At 43.6% G+C, this 19,678-nt stretch overlaps 1 protein-coding gene across 3 annotated transcripts in view; it reads right to left on the reverse strand.

The window, feature by feature from the left end:
- The window catches only part of ASH1L (ASH1 like histone lysine methyltransferase), a 168,510-nt gene that overhangs the window by 117,650 nt on the left and 31,182 nt on the right, over window positions 1-19,678 (reverse strand). For all 3 annotated transcript variants that reach the window (XM_088465205.1, XM_088465203.1, XM_088465204.1), the window contains exon 2: window positions 11,172-11,551. In XM_088465205.1, the coding sequence (XP_088321331.1) occupies window positions 11,172-11,516 (345 nt within the window). In that variant the 5' untranslated portion in view covers window positions 11,517-11,551. The remainder of the gene's footprint in view (window positions 1-11,171; window positions 11,552-19,678) is intronic.

Consider the following 19,678-nt stretch of genomic DNA (forward strand, 5'->3'; position numbering starts at 1 on the left):
TTAGGAATAATAGGTGATAATGGGAAGAATGGATGACGGTAGGATGGAGGGTTAGGAAGAATGGATGATGGTAGGATGGAGGGTTAGGAATAATAGGTGATAATGGGAAGAATGGATGACAGTAGGATGGAGGGTTAGGAAGAATGGATGATGGTAGGATGGAGGGTTAGGAATAATAGGTGATGGTAGGGAGAATGGATGATATTAGGATGTAAGGTTAGAAATAATGGGTGATGGTAGTTAGAATGGATGACGGTATGATGGAGGGTTAGGAATAATGGGTGATGGTAGGATGAATGGACGATGGTAGGATGGAAGGTTAGGTTTAATGGGTGATGGTAGGAAGAATGGATGACGGTAGGATGGAGGGTTAGGAATAATGGGTGATGGTAGGAAGAATGAATGACGGTAGGATGGAGGGTTAGGAATAATGGGTGATGGTATGAAGAATGGATGACGGTAGGATGGAGGCTTAGGAATAATGGGTGATGGTAGGAAGAATGGATGAAGGTAGCATAGAAGGTTAGGAATAATGGGTGATGGTAGGATGGAGGGTTAGGAATAATGGGTGACAGTAGGATGGAGGGTTAGGAATAATGGGTGATGATAGGAATAATGGGTGATGGTAGGATGGAGGGTTAGGAATAATGGATGATGATAGGAAGAATGGATGACGGTAGGATGGAGGTTTAGGAAGAATGATTGACGGTAGGATGGAGGGTTACGAATAATGGGTGATGGTAGGAAGAATGGATGACGGTAGGATGGAGGGTTAGGAATAATGGGTGATGATAGGAAGAATGGATGACGGTAGGATGGAAGGTTAGGAATAATGGATGATGGTAGGATGGAGGGTTAGGAATAATGGATGACGGTAGGATGGAGGGTTAGGAATAAAGGGTGATGATAGGAAGAATGGATGACATTAGGATGGAGGGTTAGGAAGAATGGATGACGGTAGGATGGAGGGTTAGGAATAATGGGTGATGATAGGAAGAATGGATGACGGTAGGATGGAGGGTTAGGAAGAATGGATGACGGTGGGATGGAGGATTAGGAATAATGGGTGATGGTAGGAAGAATGGATGACGGTAGGAATAATGGATGACGGTAGGATGGAAGGTTAGGAATAATGGGTGGTGGTAGGTAGAATGGATGAAGGTAGGATGGAAGGTTAGGAAAAATGGGTGATGGTAGGAAGGAGGATTAGGTATAATGGGTGATGGTAGGTAGAATGGATGACGGTAGGATGAAGGTTAGGAAGAATGGGTGATGGTAGGAAGAATGGATTATGTTAGGATGGAAGGTTAGGAAGAATGGATGACGGTAGGATGGAGGGTTAGGAATAATGGGTGATGGTAGGAAGATTGGATGATGGTAGGATGGAAGGTTAGGAATAATGGATGATGGTAGGATGGAGGGTTAGGAATAATGGGTGACAGTAGGATGGAGGGTTAGGAATAATGGATGACGGTAGGATGGAGGGTTAGGAATAATGGATGATGATAGGAAGAATGGATGACGGTAGGATGGAGGGTTAGGAATAAAGGGTGTTGATAGGAAGAATGGATGATGGTAGGATGGAGGGTTAGGAATAAAGGGTGATGATAGGAAGAATGGATGACAGTAGGATGGAGGGTTAGGAAGAATGGATGACGGTAGGGTGGAGGATTAGGAGTAATGGGTGATGGTAGGAAAAATGGATGATGGTAGGATGGAAGGGTAGGAATAATGGGTGATGATAGGAAGAATGGATGACGGTAGGATGGAGGATTAGGAATAATGGGTGATAAAAAAAATGAATGACGGTAGGATGGAGGGTTAGGAATAATGGGTGATGGTAGGAAGAATGGATGACGGTAGGATGGAGGGTTAAGAATAATGGGTGATGGTAGGAAGAATGGATGATGGTAGGATGGAAGGTTAGGAATAATGGGTGATGGTAGGATAAAGGGTTAGGAATAATGGGCGACGGTAGGAAGGAGGGTTAGGAATAATGGGTGATGATAGGAATAATGGGTGATGGTAGGATGGAGGGTTAGGAATAATGGGTGATGATAGGAAGAATGGATGACGGTAGGATGGAGGATTAGGAAGAATGAATGACGGTAGGATGGAAGGTTAGGAATAATGGGTGATGATAGGAATAATGAGTGATGGTAGGATGGAGGGTTAGGAATAATGGATGATGATAGGAAGAATGGTTGACGGTAGGATGGAGGGTTAGGAAGAATGAATGACGGTAGGATGGAAGGTTAGGAATAATGGGTGATGGTCGGAAGAATGGATGACTGTAGGATGGAGGGTTAGGAATAATGGGTGATGATAGGAAGAATGGATGACGGTAGGAAGGAGGATTAGGAATAATGGTAGGAAGAATGGATGATGGTAGGACGGAGGGTTAGGAATAATGGGTGATGGTAGGATGGAGGGTTAGGAATAATGGGTGATGATAGGAAGAATGGATCACGGTATGATGGAGGTTTAGGAAGAATGGATGATGGTGGGATAGAGGGTTAGGAATAAAGGGTGATGATAGGAAGAATGGATGACAGTAGGATGGAGGGTTAGGAAGAATGGATGACGGTGGGATGGAGGATTAGGAATAATGGGTGATGGTAGGAAGAATGGATGACGGTAGGATGGAAGGTTCGGAATAATAGGTGATAATGGGAAGAATGGATGACGGTAGGATGGAGGGTTAGGAAGAATGGATGATGGTAGGATGGAGGGTTAGGAATAATAGGTGATAATGGGAAGAATGGATGACGGTAGGATGGAGGGTTAGGAAGAATGGTTGATGGTAGGATGGAGGGTTAGGAATAATAGGTGATATTGGGAAGAATGGATGATGGTAGGATGGAGGGTTAGGAATAATAGGTGATAATGGGAAGAATGGATGAGGGTAGGATGGAGGGTTAGGAAGAATGGATGATGGTAGGATGGAGGGTTAGGAATAATAGGTGATGGTAGGAAGAATGGATGACGGTAGGTTGGAGGGTTAGGAATAATGGGTGATAGGAAGAATGGATGACGGTGGGATGGAGGATTAGGAATAATGGGTGATGGTAGGAAGAATGGATGACGGTAGGATGGAAGGTTAGGAATAATAGGTGATAATGGGAAGAATGGATGACGGTAGGATGGAGGGTTAGGAAGAATGGATGATGGTAGGATGGAGGGTTAGGAATAATAGGTGATAATGGGAAGAATGGATGACAGTAGGATGGAGGGTTAGGAAGAATGGATGATGGTAGGATGGAGGGTTAGGAATAATAGGTGATGGTAGGGAGAATGGATGATATTAGGATGTAAGGTTAGAAATAATGGGTGATGGTAGTTAGAATGGATGACGGTATGATGGAGGGTTAGGAATAATGGGTGATGGTAGGATGAATGGACGATGGTAGGATGGAAGGTTAGGTTTAATGGGTGATGGTAGGAAGAATGGATGACGGTAGGATGGAGGGTTAGGAATAATGGGTGATGGTAGGAAGAATGAATGACGGTAGGATGGAGGGTTAGGAATAATGGGTGATGGTATGAAGAATGGATGACGGTAGGATGGAGGCTTAGGAATAATGGGTGATGGTAGGAAGAATGGATGAAGGTAGCATAGAAGGTTAGGAATAATGGGTGATGGTAGGATGGAGGGTTAGGAATAATGGGTGACAGTAGGATGGAGGGTTAGGAATAATGGGTGATGATAGGAATAATGGGTGATGGTAGGATGGAGGGTTAGGAATAATGGATGATGATAGGAAGAATGGATGACGGTAGGATGGAGGTTTAGGAAGAATGATTGACGGTAGGATGGAGGGTTACGAATAATGGGTGATGGTAGGAAGAATGGATGACGGTAGGATGGAGGGTTAGGAATAATGGGTGATGATAGGAAGAATGGATGACGGTAGGATGGAAGGTTAGGAATAATGGATGATGGTAGGATGGAGGGTTAGGAATAATGGATGACGGTAGGATGGAGGGTTAGGAATAAAGGGTGATGATAGGAAGAATGGATGACATTAGGATGGAGGGTTAGGAAGAATGGATGACGGTAGGATGGAGGGTTAGGAATAATGGGTGATGATAGGAAGAATGGATGACGGTAGGATGGAGGGTTAGGAAGAATGGATGACGGTGGGATGGAGGATTAGGAATAATGGGTGATGGTAGGAAGAATGGATGACGGTAGGAATAATGGATGACGGTAGGATGGAAGGTTAGGAATAATGGGTGGTGGTAGGTAGAATGGATGAAGGTAGGATGGAAGGTTAGGAAAAATGGGTGATGGTAGGAAGGAGGATTAGGTATAATGGGTGATGGTAGGTAGAATGGATGACGGTAGGATGAAGGTTAGGAAGAATGGGTGATGGTAGGAAGAATGGATTATGTTAGGATGGAAGGTTAGGAATAATGGATGACGGTAGGATGGAGGGTTAGGAATAATGGGTGATGGTAGGTAGAATGGATGATGGTAGGATGGAGGGTTAGGAATAATGGGTGATGGTAGGTAGAATGGATGATGGTAGGATGGAGGGTTAGGAAGAATGGGTGATGGTAGGAAGAATGGATGACGGTAGGATGGAAGGTTAGGAATAATGGATGACAGTAGGAAGAATGGATGACGGTAGGATGGAGGGTTAGGAATAATGGGTGATGGTAGGTAGAATGGATGATGGTAGGATGATAGGTTAGGAATAATAGGTGATGGTAGGTAGAATGGATGACGGTAGGATGGAGGGTTAGGAATAATAGGTGATGGTAGGAATAATGGGTGACGGTAGGTAGAATGGATGATGGTAGGATGGAGGGTTAGGAATAATAGGTGATGGTAGAAAGAATGGATGACAGTAGGAAGAATGGATGATTGCATGAAGGAGGATTAGGAATAATGCATGATGGTAGGAAGAATGGATGATGGTAGGATGGAAGGTTAGGAATAATGGGTGATGGTAGGTAGAATGGATGATGGTACGATGGAAGGTTAGGAATAATAGGTGATGGTAGGTAGAATGGATGATTGCATGAAGGAGGGTTAGGAATCACTGCTGTCTCCTTCCACTAGAAAACCTCTCGGGAAACATAACAGGAAAGTAATATGTTGCATTATGTCTCCTGAATCCTAACTGGAAAGGATTACAGATACCAAGGCTAGCAGATAGATGGGATTCCAGCTGAGTTCTAGACCCTTTTTCCATAACCTTTCCTAAAAATGGAGGGTTTTATACCGGCCCACTTATGCTCCCTGAGCGATATCGTGTAGTGTGTCCCCGGCAGGCTGTGCTCAATGTCGTTCATGACATTGAGCACAGCCACTGAACGATATCATTAACGATATCGTTCAGCGCCGGGCTCTCTCCCCCATTCCCTGACATGGAGCAACCTGACGAGATCGTCAGGTTGGCCTGCATGTCAGCCCGATGAACGATAATGACGAACGACCCGCGGGAACGCGCGTCATCGTTCATCTTTTTGGGGTTAAAATTGGACGATAAAGTGGACGACTGAACGATAACGATATCGTTATCGTTCAGTCGTCCACTTTATCGCCCAGTGTGTACGCACCTTTAGTCTGAAATTCACGGTTTAAGGAAGGTTCTTTTCGGACAATCGTTTAGGTAAAATGCATTTCTGCATAATAATGGACCAACTATACCCATAGCATGATTAGATGATTTCTTGGAGCTAGTTCAGATAGCTCTCGAGAGACAAACCCTACGTAATTTTGACAGTATTTTTTTTTTGTATTACACAGCGTTCCAGTAAATCAGACCCTAAGGCCTAGAACCTTAGATTTAATTTGCTGGCACAGTGGGCACCCCTGGCTACCTTTATCAGCAAACTCATCATTCATTTGTAAATGCAGAGGTCAGACTTACACATATACTAACGCAAATTGTCACACAATCTGGTCAGTGACCCCACCTGAGCACAGAGTTAGCAGGTGGCTGGTTGTCACTTCTTTATTACACAGAAAGTTCGCTCTACCTGTGAGGTTCTATTGCTTTGAAAAAACAGATATAAAATGAACACCACAAAGTATTCCAAATATGTCTGATATATTATTACAGACACATAACCACTGTGAAGGTAGAGCGCCCCTCAGAGGACAGTACAATCTCCTGTACTGAAGGGGCAAAAGTATGAAACTACAGCCACATGCCCACCTAAGAGGTGGACACGTATTCCTGAAGTTACTGGATTGTAACTTAGTGGTAAGTTAGATGAGGTGGACACGTATTCCTGAAGTTACTGGGATGGTAACTTAGTGGTAAGTTAGATGAGCTGGACACGTATTCCTGAAGTTACTGGGTTGGTAACTTAGTGGTAAGTTAGATGAGGTGGACACGTATTCCTGAAGTCACTGGGTTGGTAACTTAGTGGTAAGTTAGATGAGGTGGACACGTATTCCTGAAGTTACTGGGATGGTAACTTAGTGGTAAGTTAGATGAGGTGGACACGTATTCCTGAAGTAACTGGGATGGTAACTTAGTGGTAAGTTAGATGAGGTGGACACGTATTCCTGAAGTTACTGGGATGGTAACTTAGTGGTATATTTACCAAAGATTGATTTTGGTAAGATTTCCATTCGATTTTGATATTGGAAGTTTACTAAAGCCAAAATCGAATGTCAAATCAAACAGAAAACGGAATTTGACACAAAACCCAAAATAGGCAAAACATCAATGTTTTCCCATAGTCGAATATAGCATCCCTTAATTTACTAACATTCGATTCGCAAATCAAACGTAAATCGAGTTCCCAAAAGCATGTGAGTTAGTCTGGCTGTAGGAATAATGGCTGCTGAAGGCTATGCTATGCTGTGCACCTACCTGTGGTATACAATTCACCACCTGAGAGAACCCAGAAGCTACATCAACAGCTGCATGAGGTACCCCGCAACCTACGCAGGCCTAGGTTCTTTCACTGTCAGATAAACTTTGGGCCTGATTCAGACCTGGTCGCTGTGAGCGTACACTCGCACAATGCAAATATTTGAAATTGTAGCGACGGGGAGCGATCTCTCGTCAAGGCATAAGCACGCCCATCTTACCTGTACGAGCGTTAGCTTTGTGTATGCAGACTCCCTTTAGCGAATGCAGAGACGCCCACTGTCCCACGTCATCTCCTGGAAGTTTGAGAAAACATTGGTACATCGACCACTATCAGATGCGAACGCAGTGCTTGTGGTAGCTTTATTCTACTGCAAGCATTGCGAGGAAAACAGGGTAAAAAAATGGCTGGTGACTTGTACTATGACGCCGCCTGTTAATTATGCACGCCTCTAAAACGGCATTGAAACACTCAGGCACGCCTGCGTTCGCACCTCCACTCCCTCGTTTTTACTGGACTGCCCCTGTCACCACCCACAAATGGCCTCTCCTGTCACTCACTCTGCTGGGCTGGTTTTGCTGTGTGAGCGAGGGATCTGCGAACACACTGCGCAGTTTGCGCACACGCACTGTGATGCATATGTGTGCGCAGATTAGCCACCAACGGCAATAGCGTGTGCACTGCGGATAGCGTCCGGGTCTGAATCAGGCCCTTTGTGTGCTGGTGAGGTCATACAGATGTTCCTTCTCTCACGTTCCAACATCATGATGCTGTATGACCTCATCAAGACAACTTGAGCCGACACTGGACGGTCACATGCTGTATCAGGCCTGCACAGGCAGTGCTAGGTATTTCCCAGCCTACCTTTAGCAGGCACCTGACCCAAGTCATGCGGGCACTGATCCACCTCTGCAACACCTACATTTGCTTTCCCAGTCAGGAGTCACACTGGCACGGACTTAAGGTAGCTTTCTATAGTCTATCAGGCATGCCTAATGTCCTGGGAGCTATAGATTGCACACAGATAGGGCTGAGACCACCCAGGAATACTGCACATGTCTATACCAAGAGATATTATACAATATTCCATGAATGTGCAGATGGTCTGTGATGCCAAACTAAAATCATTAGTGTTGTGACTTGCTATCCTGGTTTCTGCCATGATGCCTACATCCTCAGCAATTCATCCCTCTCTGCAAAACTTTAGGCATACCAAATGCCAGAGGGATGGTTGTTGGGTAAGTTACCTTGTATGTTGTAATTAAGCAGTTAATACTGCATATTACTATATTGTTTTTATTTTGTCGTTCCCCCCCCCGCAAAAAAACAGGTGATTTAGGCTATGGCTGTTACTCTTGGCTTCTAACTCCAATGTCAGATCCGCAAACTCCTGCTGAGCATAAATACGAAGCACATATAGCCACCTGATCCGTGACAGAACGCACCTTTGGGCTATTAAAAACAAAAACATTTAAATATATGTTAATAAATATAGCACTCTCTGCACTATGCACTAACCTGACAACTTCTTTTCACTTTCACTTTTCTAGAGCGTGCACAATTGTTCCCAATTTCCCCTGTTATTTAGTGTGCATACATTTGGTCCAATAGGAAGTAATGAGGAAGTTGAGTTTGAATGCAATTTTAATGGGGATTTGAGGTCCGATTTTGGAAGGCATTTCATAAACTGAACACAAAACCCCCTTCTTAAAATCAGCCAAAATCGAATTAGACTTTGAAACCGAATGCAAAATTGTATATTAGTAAATGATGGATTTCGCAGAAAGGCCCTCCCCTGTTGATGCAAGCTATTAAGATATGGAAATTGGTATCTAGTATTCTACAGTTTACGGGATTAGATCCAGACACTTCTCTATGTAGTTATCGTATATTACCTGAACTGGCCTCTTTACAGCTTGAGGTGACATGGGGTTCTAACGGTGTAACTACATTGGGTCATTTATATGACACTTCAATTCTTAAATCATTTGCACAACTCCAAGAAGCTTATCATCTCCCTCAATCATATTTCTATAGATATTTACAATTACGGCATGCTCTCTCGGCTCAATTTTCAGATGGCCCTCCTCTAATTCAAATATCCCCATTGAAGTCATTCCTTTTATCTTTAGGTCCCCGGAAGACGCTTTCTTACTTATACTCCTATATATTGTCTTCTTATCATAAGGATAATTTACCACATCTTAGATCAAAGTGGGAGAGAGATATTGGCCTTATAAGTGATGCGGAATGGGATAATGCTCTAGAAGCTCCTCGTATTTCCACAACTTCTATAAGATTTCAACAGATTCAACTGTTTATTTTACACCGAACCTATTTAACTCCTGTTCGTTTGCTGAGATTTGGGGGGGGAGCATCTGACATATGCCCTAAGTGTAAAATTAGTAGCGGTACTTTCTGGCACCTTCTTTGGGATTGTCCGATGGTTAGCACTTTTTGGAATAAGGTTCTGAGAGTTTTGTCCAATACAGGTATTGCTCCCACTTTAGCTGCGCCATTGACGTGCTGTTTAGGCTCTATGGACGATGAGGTAGTGGACAGATATCTTAAACAATACATTGTCAATATGTGTACACTAGCTAAGGTATGTGTGGCTCGGTCGTGGATGGCTCCTACAGGACCAGATTATAATGCTTGGCTGTCCTTGGTCCGTACCACTGTTGAACATGAAAAACATGTGTTTATTTGTCGCAAACCTGAGAAGAAGTATGAACGTATCTGGAGCAGTTGGCTTAAATCCTGTTATGCCCGTGCATTGCCTAATGATTGACCGGTATATTATTGTTAGGATAATTAGGTAGATTATTACTTTGTTGGAGGTAATGTGCTGTGTGATAAGTTGAGAATTTATTGGGATCTAGTTGATTTTGCCAATTTTTCAGGTGTTATTTTTGACAATATTCCAATATTTATATAGTGTGGTATTTTTTTTTTATTTTTTTTTATATATATATATATATATGTTTTATGTGTATGTGTATATATATTTTGTTTGGTTATTTGTTAATGTATTTCTATAAACCAATAAAAATTTACTCAATTTAAAAAAAAAAAAAAAAAAAAAAAAAAGATGGATTTCGATTTAAATTCAATTTCAGTCAATATTATAGATTTAAGATATCGAATACCAAATCGAACGTTAGTAAATTTACCCCCTAGTGTTCATTCTAACACCCTGCATTTGTCACAACCCGTGCAGTTTCTCTTTCCTGCCTGGGGTGTCGCTCCCTGCCCTGGTGCTTCTACCACACTCTGGTCTGTATCTCAGCAGTTTGTTGCATCAGCTGAGTGTGCTAGAAGCACCAGAGCAGAGAGCGACACCCCAGGCAGGAATGAACACTAGTAACTGACACTGAACAAGCGACAGTGGCTATTGGCTTCAATGGGGTATTATATACAGGGGCCAACAATCATCAATCTGTGATTGGCACAGAGATACGATGGGGAGACTGCCATGTGTAAGAGATGGCACAGAGATACAATGGGGAGACTGCCATGTGTAGGAGATGGCACAGAGACACGATGGGGAGACTGCCATGTGTAGGAGATGGCACAGAGATACGATGGGGAGACTGCCATGTGTAGGAGATGGCACAGAGACACGATGGGGAGACTGCCATGTGTAGGAGATGGCACAGAGACACGATGGGGAGACTGCCATGTGTAGGAGATGGCACAGAGATACGATGGGGAAACTGCCATGTGTAGGAGATGGCACAGAGATACGATGGGGAAACTGCCATGTGTAGGAGATGGCACATAGATACGATGGGGAAACTGCCATGTGTAGGAGATGGCACAGAGATACGATGGGGAGACTGCCATGTGTAAGAGATGGCACAGAGACACGATGGGGAGACTGCCATGTGTAGGAGATGGCACAGAGATACGATGGGGAAACTGCCATGTGTAGGAGATGGCACAGAGACACGATGGGGAAACTGCCATGTGTAGGAGATGGCACATAGAGATGATGGGGAGACTGCCATGTGTAAGAGATGGCACATAGAGATGATGGGGAGACTGCCATGTGCACCAGCTACACACACACACACACGTGCTCCAGCCACACACACACGTGCTCCAGCCACACACACACGTGCACCAGCCACACACACATGCACCAGCCACACACACATGCACCAGTCACACACACATGCACCAGTCACACACACACGTGCACCAGCCACACACAAATCAGCTACACAGCTCTAGATGAAGTCATTCATAGCTAAACTAGAAGAAACAGACAGGTCTGCAATGAGGCACTTGGCATTCAGGAATGGCTGTAATACAGGGGGGCTTTTACCCACCTCTTCTTCTCTGTCCCCCACCATCTTCCTTCCCTTTGGGACCCTCCGAGTGTGCTTAATGCTGGTTTTTATTGCCGGCCGACATACATAATTCTCCAGGTTCTTTGGGGGCTTCTTCGTCCTTTTAGCTTGAAGTCCGATCTTTAACCTTAGATTTCCCTCTGAGAAGTCGCTTTCTGTTATAGAGAACTGCGGAGAGTCGGTACTGGGGCCGCTGTCTGGGATCTTGTCCTGCTCCTTGTTATCCGGGGCTGAGTCTCTCTTGCTGGTGGCGGCAGAGCGAGGTTTCACAGGGCCGTCTGAATCAGAACCCACTCCTAACATAGCAGTGTTCCTATGGTCCATCCCAGGTAAGCTGCAGGCATCTACCGGCCGTCGCTCTGTCAGGACACAAAGGAGAAGGCTCACAAACACCATCATGGGCCACAAAGTACCTCATCATCCCACCCAGCCTGGCAATAATAAGGCAAGAGCACATAGGTGGTCAGCTGCAACCCTCTGCCACATCCTCCGTACTGACTGACATTGCCCCGAGATGTGCGATAGCCTGCAGCAGACACAGCAGGACAGTGATCCCTTTCAGGTACTGTGCTGAGGTTACAGCCACTCATTGCTACAGTCTATCAGATCAAAGCACTACTTAGGTTACTAATAAACCGCCTACATATAAGGAAGAGCTTTATAGAGACAAATCATTCAGCTCAGTCCGTAGCCCGGGAGCTCGCAATCTATATTTCCCAACAAGGTGGTTTTTGGAGGCCTGAGGATAGAAAACACGTGAAGGGAACCAATGCAAGTTGAGTGCTGCCACCGTCCTCCTGGACTGCTTCCGTTCACAATGTACACGGCCTGTCCCCACAACCAAAGTGCTTACATGCTCTAGTGTTCATTCTAGCACCCTGCATCTGTCACAGCCCCTGGCCCTTCCGCTTTCCTGCCTGGGATGTCGCTCTCTGCTCTGGTGCTTCTAGCACACTCTGGTCTGTATCTCAGCAGTTGATGCATCAGTTGAGTGTGCTAGAAGCACCAGAGCAGAGAGCGCCACACCAGGCAGGAAAGAGGAACTGCACGGGCTGACAGGTGCAGGGTGCTAGAATGATCACTAAATTGTGCTGAAGGTCTCCCGGCATAGAGCTTCCAGGTGGTCCCCATAGACTACTGTATCCTGGGCACCACAGAGCCCTCACATCTGGATGTACAAGAGACTACCTGCCTAACCAAGAGACACAGGAGAAGAGGCAGCGCTACTATAGACACCACACTATTACATACTACCCGAGACTTCTACCCATTATAAGGGCAGCCTTGGTTCGCAATCAGATGGGTGGGGGAGGGGGGTGCATGTTCTGCGATTTGACCTATGAGATTTTAGCGCTTCTCCAACCCAGCAGAATCGGTTAGTCATCGTTCTATCCAGAGAAATGTGAATTTGCAAGCACAGCGCTGAATGGGGGAGAAAAGATGGAACACGAAGGACTACACATCATAAACAGTCCATATCATTGACCTTTCCATTCAGAAGCAAAAGGCAGATTGAAATACATCTCCCTTACAGACCAATGAGACACAGCGCTCAGGACCTTTCACGCAGGCTCAGAAAGCAAAGTGAGACATTACTATAGTATCACCACTGGGTGGCAGTATTCTGCCAGAAACTCTGATGAGCCTGACTGAATAACTGGAGTGACAGCTCTCTGCCATGATCATACATAACAGGAGACACAACCACCCTATACACACACACACACCAAGCACCTATGCTACATAGTGTCATCAATATCATATAACCATCCCCGTATCCGCCCTAAGTCTACCGCAGGATACAGGCTCCAATAAATCATACAGACGGTCAGGAAGATGCATGGGACAGATGATTATTACATGAGATGTCAAGCAACGTATTGTATTATCCCTTTGGGGGGTCTACGGGAGCCCAGAAGGACAAATAAAATAATGCTGAATAACATGGCCACATAGGCCACACCTCCAAATCAATGACATAGACAGGAAGCCGGCGTGGTGGCAAGTCCTGGTATCAGGGACCCTGCAGTGTGAGCCATTACAGCGTTCATAGCATAAACCAGTAAAGCATTAGTATTCCCAGAATAAAACATTATTTCACAACTTTGTTCTAGTAACAATATCCCAGGATGACAGAACAAGGAAAACAGTCATATAAGCAGACAATAAAAGTAATGAACTCCACCAACTGTCAACAACACGAAACCCAGCTGACGAGTAAGATCCGGGAATATATAATAACCATCACCGATCCCTACTACCTATCAGTAACTAGTGACTGGGGACACAGTGTGAGACATGTAATACCTGGGTATATATAATAACCATAACCGCTCCCTTCTACCTATCAGTAACTAGTGACTGGGGACACAGTGTGAGATATGTAATATTTGGGAATATATAATAACCATCACCGATCCCTACTACCTATCAGTAACTAGTGACTGGGGACACAGTGTGAGATATGTAATATCTAGGAATATATAATAACCATCACTGATCCCTTCTACCTATCAGTAACTAGTGACTGGGGACACAGTGTGAGATAAGTAAGATCCGGGAATATATAATAACCATCACCGATCCCTTCTACCTATCAGTAACTAGTGACTAGGGACACAGTGTGAGATATGTTATATCTGGGAATATATAATAACCATCACCGATCCCTTCTACCTATCAGTAACTAGTGACTGGGGACACAGTGTGATATATGTAATATCTGGGAATATAAAATAACCATCACCGATCCCTTCTATCTATCAGTAACTAGTGACTGGGGACACAGTGTGAGACATGTAATATCTGGGTATATATAATAACCATCACCGATCCCTTTTACCTATCAGTAACTAGTGACTGGGGACGCAGTGTGAGATATGTAATATCTGGGAATATATAATAACCATCACCGCTCCCTTCTACCTATCAGTAACTAGTGACTAGGGACACAGTGTGATAAATGTAATATCTGGGTATATAAAATAATCATCACCGATCCCTTCTATCAGTAACTAGTGACTGGGGACACAGTGTGATAAATGTAATATCTGGGAATATATAATAACCATCACCGATCCCTTCTATCTATCAGTAACTTGCACTGGGGACACAGTCTGAGATATGTAATATCTGGGAATATATAATAACCATCACCGATCCCTTCTACCTATCAGTAACTAGTGACTAGGGACACAGTGTGAGATATGTAATATCTGGGAATATATAAACCATCACCGATCCCTTCTACCTATCAGTAACTAGCACTGGGGACACAGTGTGAGATATGTAATATCTGGGAATATATAATAACCATCACCGATCCCTTCTATCTATCAGTAACTAGCACTGGGGACACAGTGTGATATATGTAATATCTGGGAATATATAATAACCATCACCGATCCCTTCTACCTATCAGTAACTAGTGACTGGGGACACAGTGTGATAAATGTAATATCTGGGAATATATAATAACTATCACCGATCCCTTTTACCTATCAGTAACTAGTGACTGGGGACACAGTGTGAGACATGTAATATCTGGGTATATAAAATAACCATCACCGATCCCTTCTACCTATCAGTAACTAGTGACTGGGGACACAGTGTGAGACATGTAATATCTGGGTATATATAATAACAATTATTGATCCCTTCTACCTATCAGTAACTAGTGACTGGGGACACAGTGTGACATATGTTATATCTGGGAATATATAATAACCATCACCGATCCCTTCTACCTATCAGTAACTAGTGACTGGGGACACAGTGTGAGATATGTAATATCTGGGAATATATAATAACCATCACCGATCCCTTCTACCTATCAGTAACTAGTGACTAGGGACACAGTGTGAGATATGTTATATCTGGGAATATATAATAACCATCACCGATCCCTTCTACCTATCAGTAACTAGTGACTGGGGACACAGTGTGATATATGTAATATCTGGGAATATATAATAACCATAATCGATCCCTTCTACCTATCAGTAACTAGTGACTGGGGACACAGTGTGAGACATGTAATATCTGGGAATATATAATAACCATCACCGATCCCTTCTATCTATCAGTAACTTGCACTGGGGACACAGTCTGAGATATGTAATATCTGGGAATATATAATAACCATCACCGATCCCTTCTACCTATCAGTAACTAGTGACTAGGGACACAGTGTGAGATATGTAATATCTGGGAATATATAAACCATCACCGATCCCTTCTACCTATCAGTAACTAGCACTGGGGACACAGTGTGAGATATGTAATATCTGGGAATATATAATAACCATCACCGATCCCTTCTATCTATCAGTAACTAGCACTGGGGACACAGTGTGATATATGTAATATCTGGGAATATATAATAACCATCACCGATCCCTTCTACCTATCAGTAACTAGTGACTGGGGACACAGTGTGAGACATGTAATATCTGGGTATACATAATAACCATCACCGATCCCTTTTACCTATCAGTAACTAGTGACTGGGGACGCAGTGTGAGATATGTAATATCTGGGAATATATAATAACCATCACCGCTCCCTTCTATCTATCAGTAACTAGCACTGGGGACACAGTCTGAGACATGTAATATCTGGGAATATATAATAACCATCACCGATCCCTTCTACCTATCAGTAACTAGCACTGGGGACACAGTGTGAGACATGTAATATCTGGGTATATATAATAACCATCACCGATCCCTTCTACCTATCAGTAAGTAGTGACTGGGGTCACAGTGTGAGATATGTAATATCTGGGAATATATAAACCATCACCGATCCCTTCTACCTATCAGTAACTAGCACTGGGGACACAGTGTGAGATATGTAATATCTGGGAATATATAATAACCATCACCGATCCCTTCTATCTATCAGTAACTAGCACTGGGGACACAGTGTGATATATGTAATATCTGGGAATATATAATAACCATCACCGATCCCTTCTACCTATCAGTAACTAGTGACTGGGGACACAGTGTGAGACATGTAATATCTGGGTATACATAATAACCATCACCGATCCCTTTTACCTATCAGTAACTAGTGACTGGGGACGCAGTGTGAGATATGTAATATCTGGGAATATATAATAACCATCACCGCTCCCTTCTATCTATCAGTAACTAGCACTGGGGACACAGTCTGAGACATGTAATATCTGGGAATATATAATAACCATCACCGATCCCTTCTACCTATCAGTAACTAGCACTGGGGACACAGTGTGAGACATGTAATATCTGGGTATATATAATAACCATCACCGATCCCTTCTACCTATCAGTAAGTAGTGACTGGGGTCACAGTGTGAGATATGTAATATCTGGGAATATATAATAACCATCACCGATCCCTTCTACCTATCAGTAAGTAGTGACTGGGGACACAGTGTGATATATGTTATATATGGGAATATATAATAACCATCACCGATCCCTTCTACCTATCAGTAACTAGTGACTGGGGACACAGTGTGAGACATGTAATATCTGGGTATATATAATAACCATCACCGATCCCTTCTATCAGTAACTAGTGACTGGGGATACAGTGTGAGATAAGTAATATCTGGGAATATATAATAACCATCACCGATCCCTTCTACCTATCAGTAACTAGTGACTGGGGACACAGTGTGAGACATGTAATATCTGGGTATATATAATAACCATCACCGATCCCTTCTATCAGTAACTAGTGACTGGGGACACAGTGTGATATATGTAATATCTGGGAATATATAATAACCATCACCGATCCCTTCTATCAGTAACTAGTGACTGGGGACGCAGTGTGATAAATGTAATATCTGGGAATATATAATAACCATCACCGATCCCTTTTCCCTATCAGTAACTAGTGACTGGGGACACAGTGTGAGACATGTAATATCTGGGTATACATAATAACCATCACCGATCCCTTTTACCTATCAGTAACTAGTGACTGGGGACGCAGTGTGAGATATGTAATATCTGGGAATATATAATAACCATCACCGCTCCCTTCTATCTATCAGTAACTAGCACTGGGGACACAGTCTGAGACATGTAATATCTGGGAATATATAATAACCATCACCGATCCCTTCTATCTATCAGTAACTAGTGACTAGGGACACAGAGTGATAAATGTAATATCTGGGAATATATAATAACTATCACCGATCCCTTTTACCTATCAGTAACTAGTGACTAGGGACACAGTGTGAGACATGTAATACCTGGGTATATATAATAACCATCACCGATCCCTTCTATCTATCAGTAACTAGTGACTGGGGACACAGTGTGATAAATGTAATATCTGGGAATATATAATAACTATCACCGATCCCATTTACCTATCAGTAACTAGTGACTAGGGACACAGTGTGAGACATGTAATACCTGGGTATATATAATAACCATCACCGATCCCTTCTACCTATCAGTAACTAGTGACTGGGGACACAGTATGATATATGTAATATCTGGGTATATAAAATAACTATCACCGATACCTTCTATCTATCAGTAACTAGTGACTGGGGACACAGTGTGAGACATGTAATATCTGGGAATACACAGTCAGGTGCATAAATATTGGGACAGTGACAGAATTGTCATATTTTGGCATCTAGTCACCACCACAATGGCTTTGAAATGAAACAAACAAGATGTGATTTACCTGCAGACTTTCAAGTTTAATTTGAGGGTAATTACATCCAATCAGGTGAACGGTGTAGGAATTACAACGACTTCTATATGTGCCTCCCACTTTTTAAGGGGCCCAAAGTAATGGGACAAACTAAACAATCCTAAATCTAATGCTGACCATACACGCTGCAATTATCGGGACGATATCGGCGGAGCGCCGCGATAATTGTAGCGTGGGGGGGGGGGGGCCGACCGAGGGTTAAATATTGCTCGGTCGGGCATGCTGGATTTTCCAGCATGCCCGTCCGATGCGATATTTACCCGGTAACTGTCGGCCGCATCGGGCAGTGTATGCCCAGCGCGGCCGACAGACAGACATTTCCTGTGTTCCGGAACAGGGAAATGTCTCCTCCCCGGGGGCGGAGCGCAGATGTCGGGCTATACACTGTGAGATTTCTCTCACAGTGTATGCCGCGGACATCTGCGGCTGGCAGCAGGCCAGATAAAATGTCTGTCGGTCTGACAGACATTTTATCTTGGCGTGTATGCCCAGCATAACTTTCACTTTTTAATACTTTGTTGCAAATCCTTTGAAGGCAATTACAGCCTGAAGTCTGGAACGCATAGACATCACCAGACGCTGGGTTTCATCCCTGGTGATGCTCTGCCAGGCCTCTACTGCAAATGTCTTCAGTTCCTGCTTGTTCTTGGGGCATTTTTCCTTCAGATTTGTCTTCATCAAGTGAAATGCATGCTCAATCGGATTCAGGTCAGGGGATTGACTTGGCCATTGCATAACATTCCACTTTTTAGCCTTAAAAAAAATTATTTGGTTGCATTTGCAGTATGCTTCGGGTCATTGTCCATCTGCACTGTGAAGCGCTGTCCAATGAGTTCTGAAGCATTTGACTGAATATGAGCATATAATATTGCCCGAAACACTTCAGAATTCATTCTGCTGCTTTTGTCAGCAGTCACATCATCAATAAATACAAGGGAACCAGTTCCATTGGCAGCCATACATGCCCACGCCATGACACTACCACCACCATGCTTCACTGATGAGGTGGTATATTTTGGATCATGAGCAGTTCCTTTCCTTCTCCATACTCTTCTCTTCCCATCACTCTGGTACAAGTTGATCTTTGTCTCCTCTGTCCATAGGATGTTGTTCCAGAACTGTAATGGCTTTTTTAGATGTTGTTTGGCAAACTCTAATCTGGTCTTCCTGTTTTTGAGGCTCACCAATGGTTTACATCTTGTGGTGAACCCTCTACATCCACTCTTGTGAAGTCTTCTCTTGATTGTTGACTTTGACACATATACACCTACCTCCTGGAGAGTGTTCTTGATTTGGCCAACTGGTTTGAAGGGGTTTTTCTTCACCAGGGAAATTATTCTTCTGTCATCCACCACAGTTGTTTTCCGTGGTCTTCCCGGTCTTTTGGTGTTGCTGAGCTCTCCGGTGCGTTCTTTCTTTCGAAGAATGTTCCAAACAGTTGATTTGGCCACACCTAATGTTTTTGCTATCTCTCTGATGGGTTTGCTTTGATTTTTCAGCCTAATGATGGCTTGCTTCACTGATAGTGACAGCTCTTTGGATCTCATATTGAGAGTCGACAGCAACTGATTCCAAATGCAAATGTCACACCTAGAATCAACTCCAGACCTTCTACCTGCTTAATTGATAATGAAATAACGAGGGAATACCCCACACCTGTCCATGAAATAGCTTTTAAGGTGATAGTCCCATTACTTTGGGCCCCTTAAAAAGTGGGAGGCACATATAGAAACAGTTGTAATTCCTGCACCGTT

This window comes from Taudactylus pleione, unplaced genomic scaffold (assembly GCF_031769625.1).
Source record: "Taudactylus pleione unplaced genomic scaffold, aTauple2 ptg001907l, whole genome shotgun sequence".
NCBI classification, from domain to species: Eukaryota; Metazoa; Chordata; class Amphibia; order Anura; family Myobatrachidae; genus Taudactylus; species Taudactylus pleione.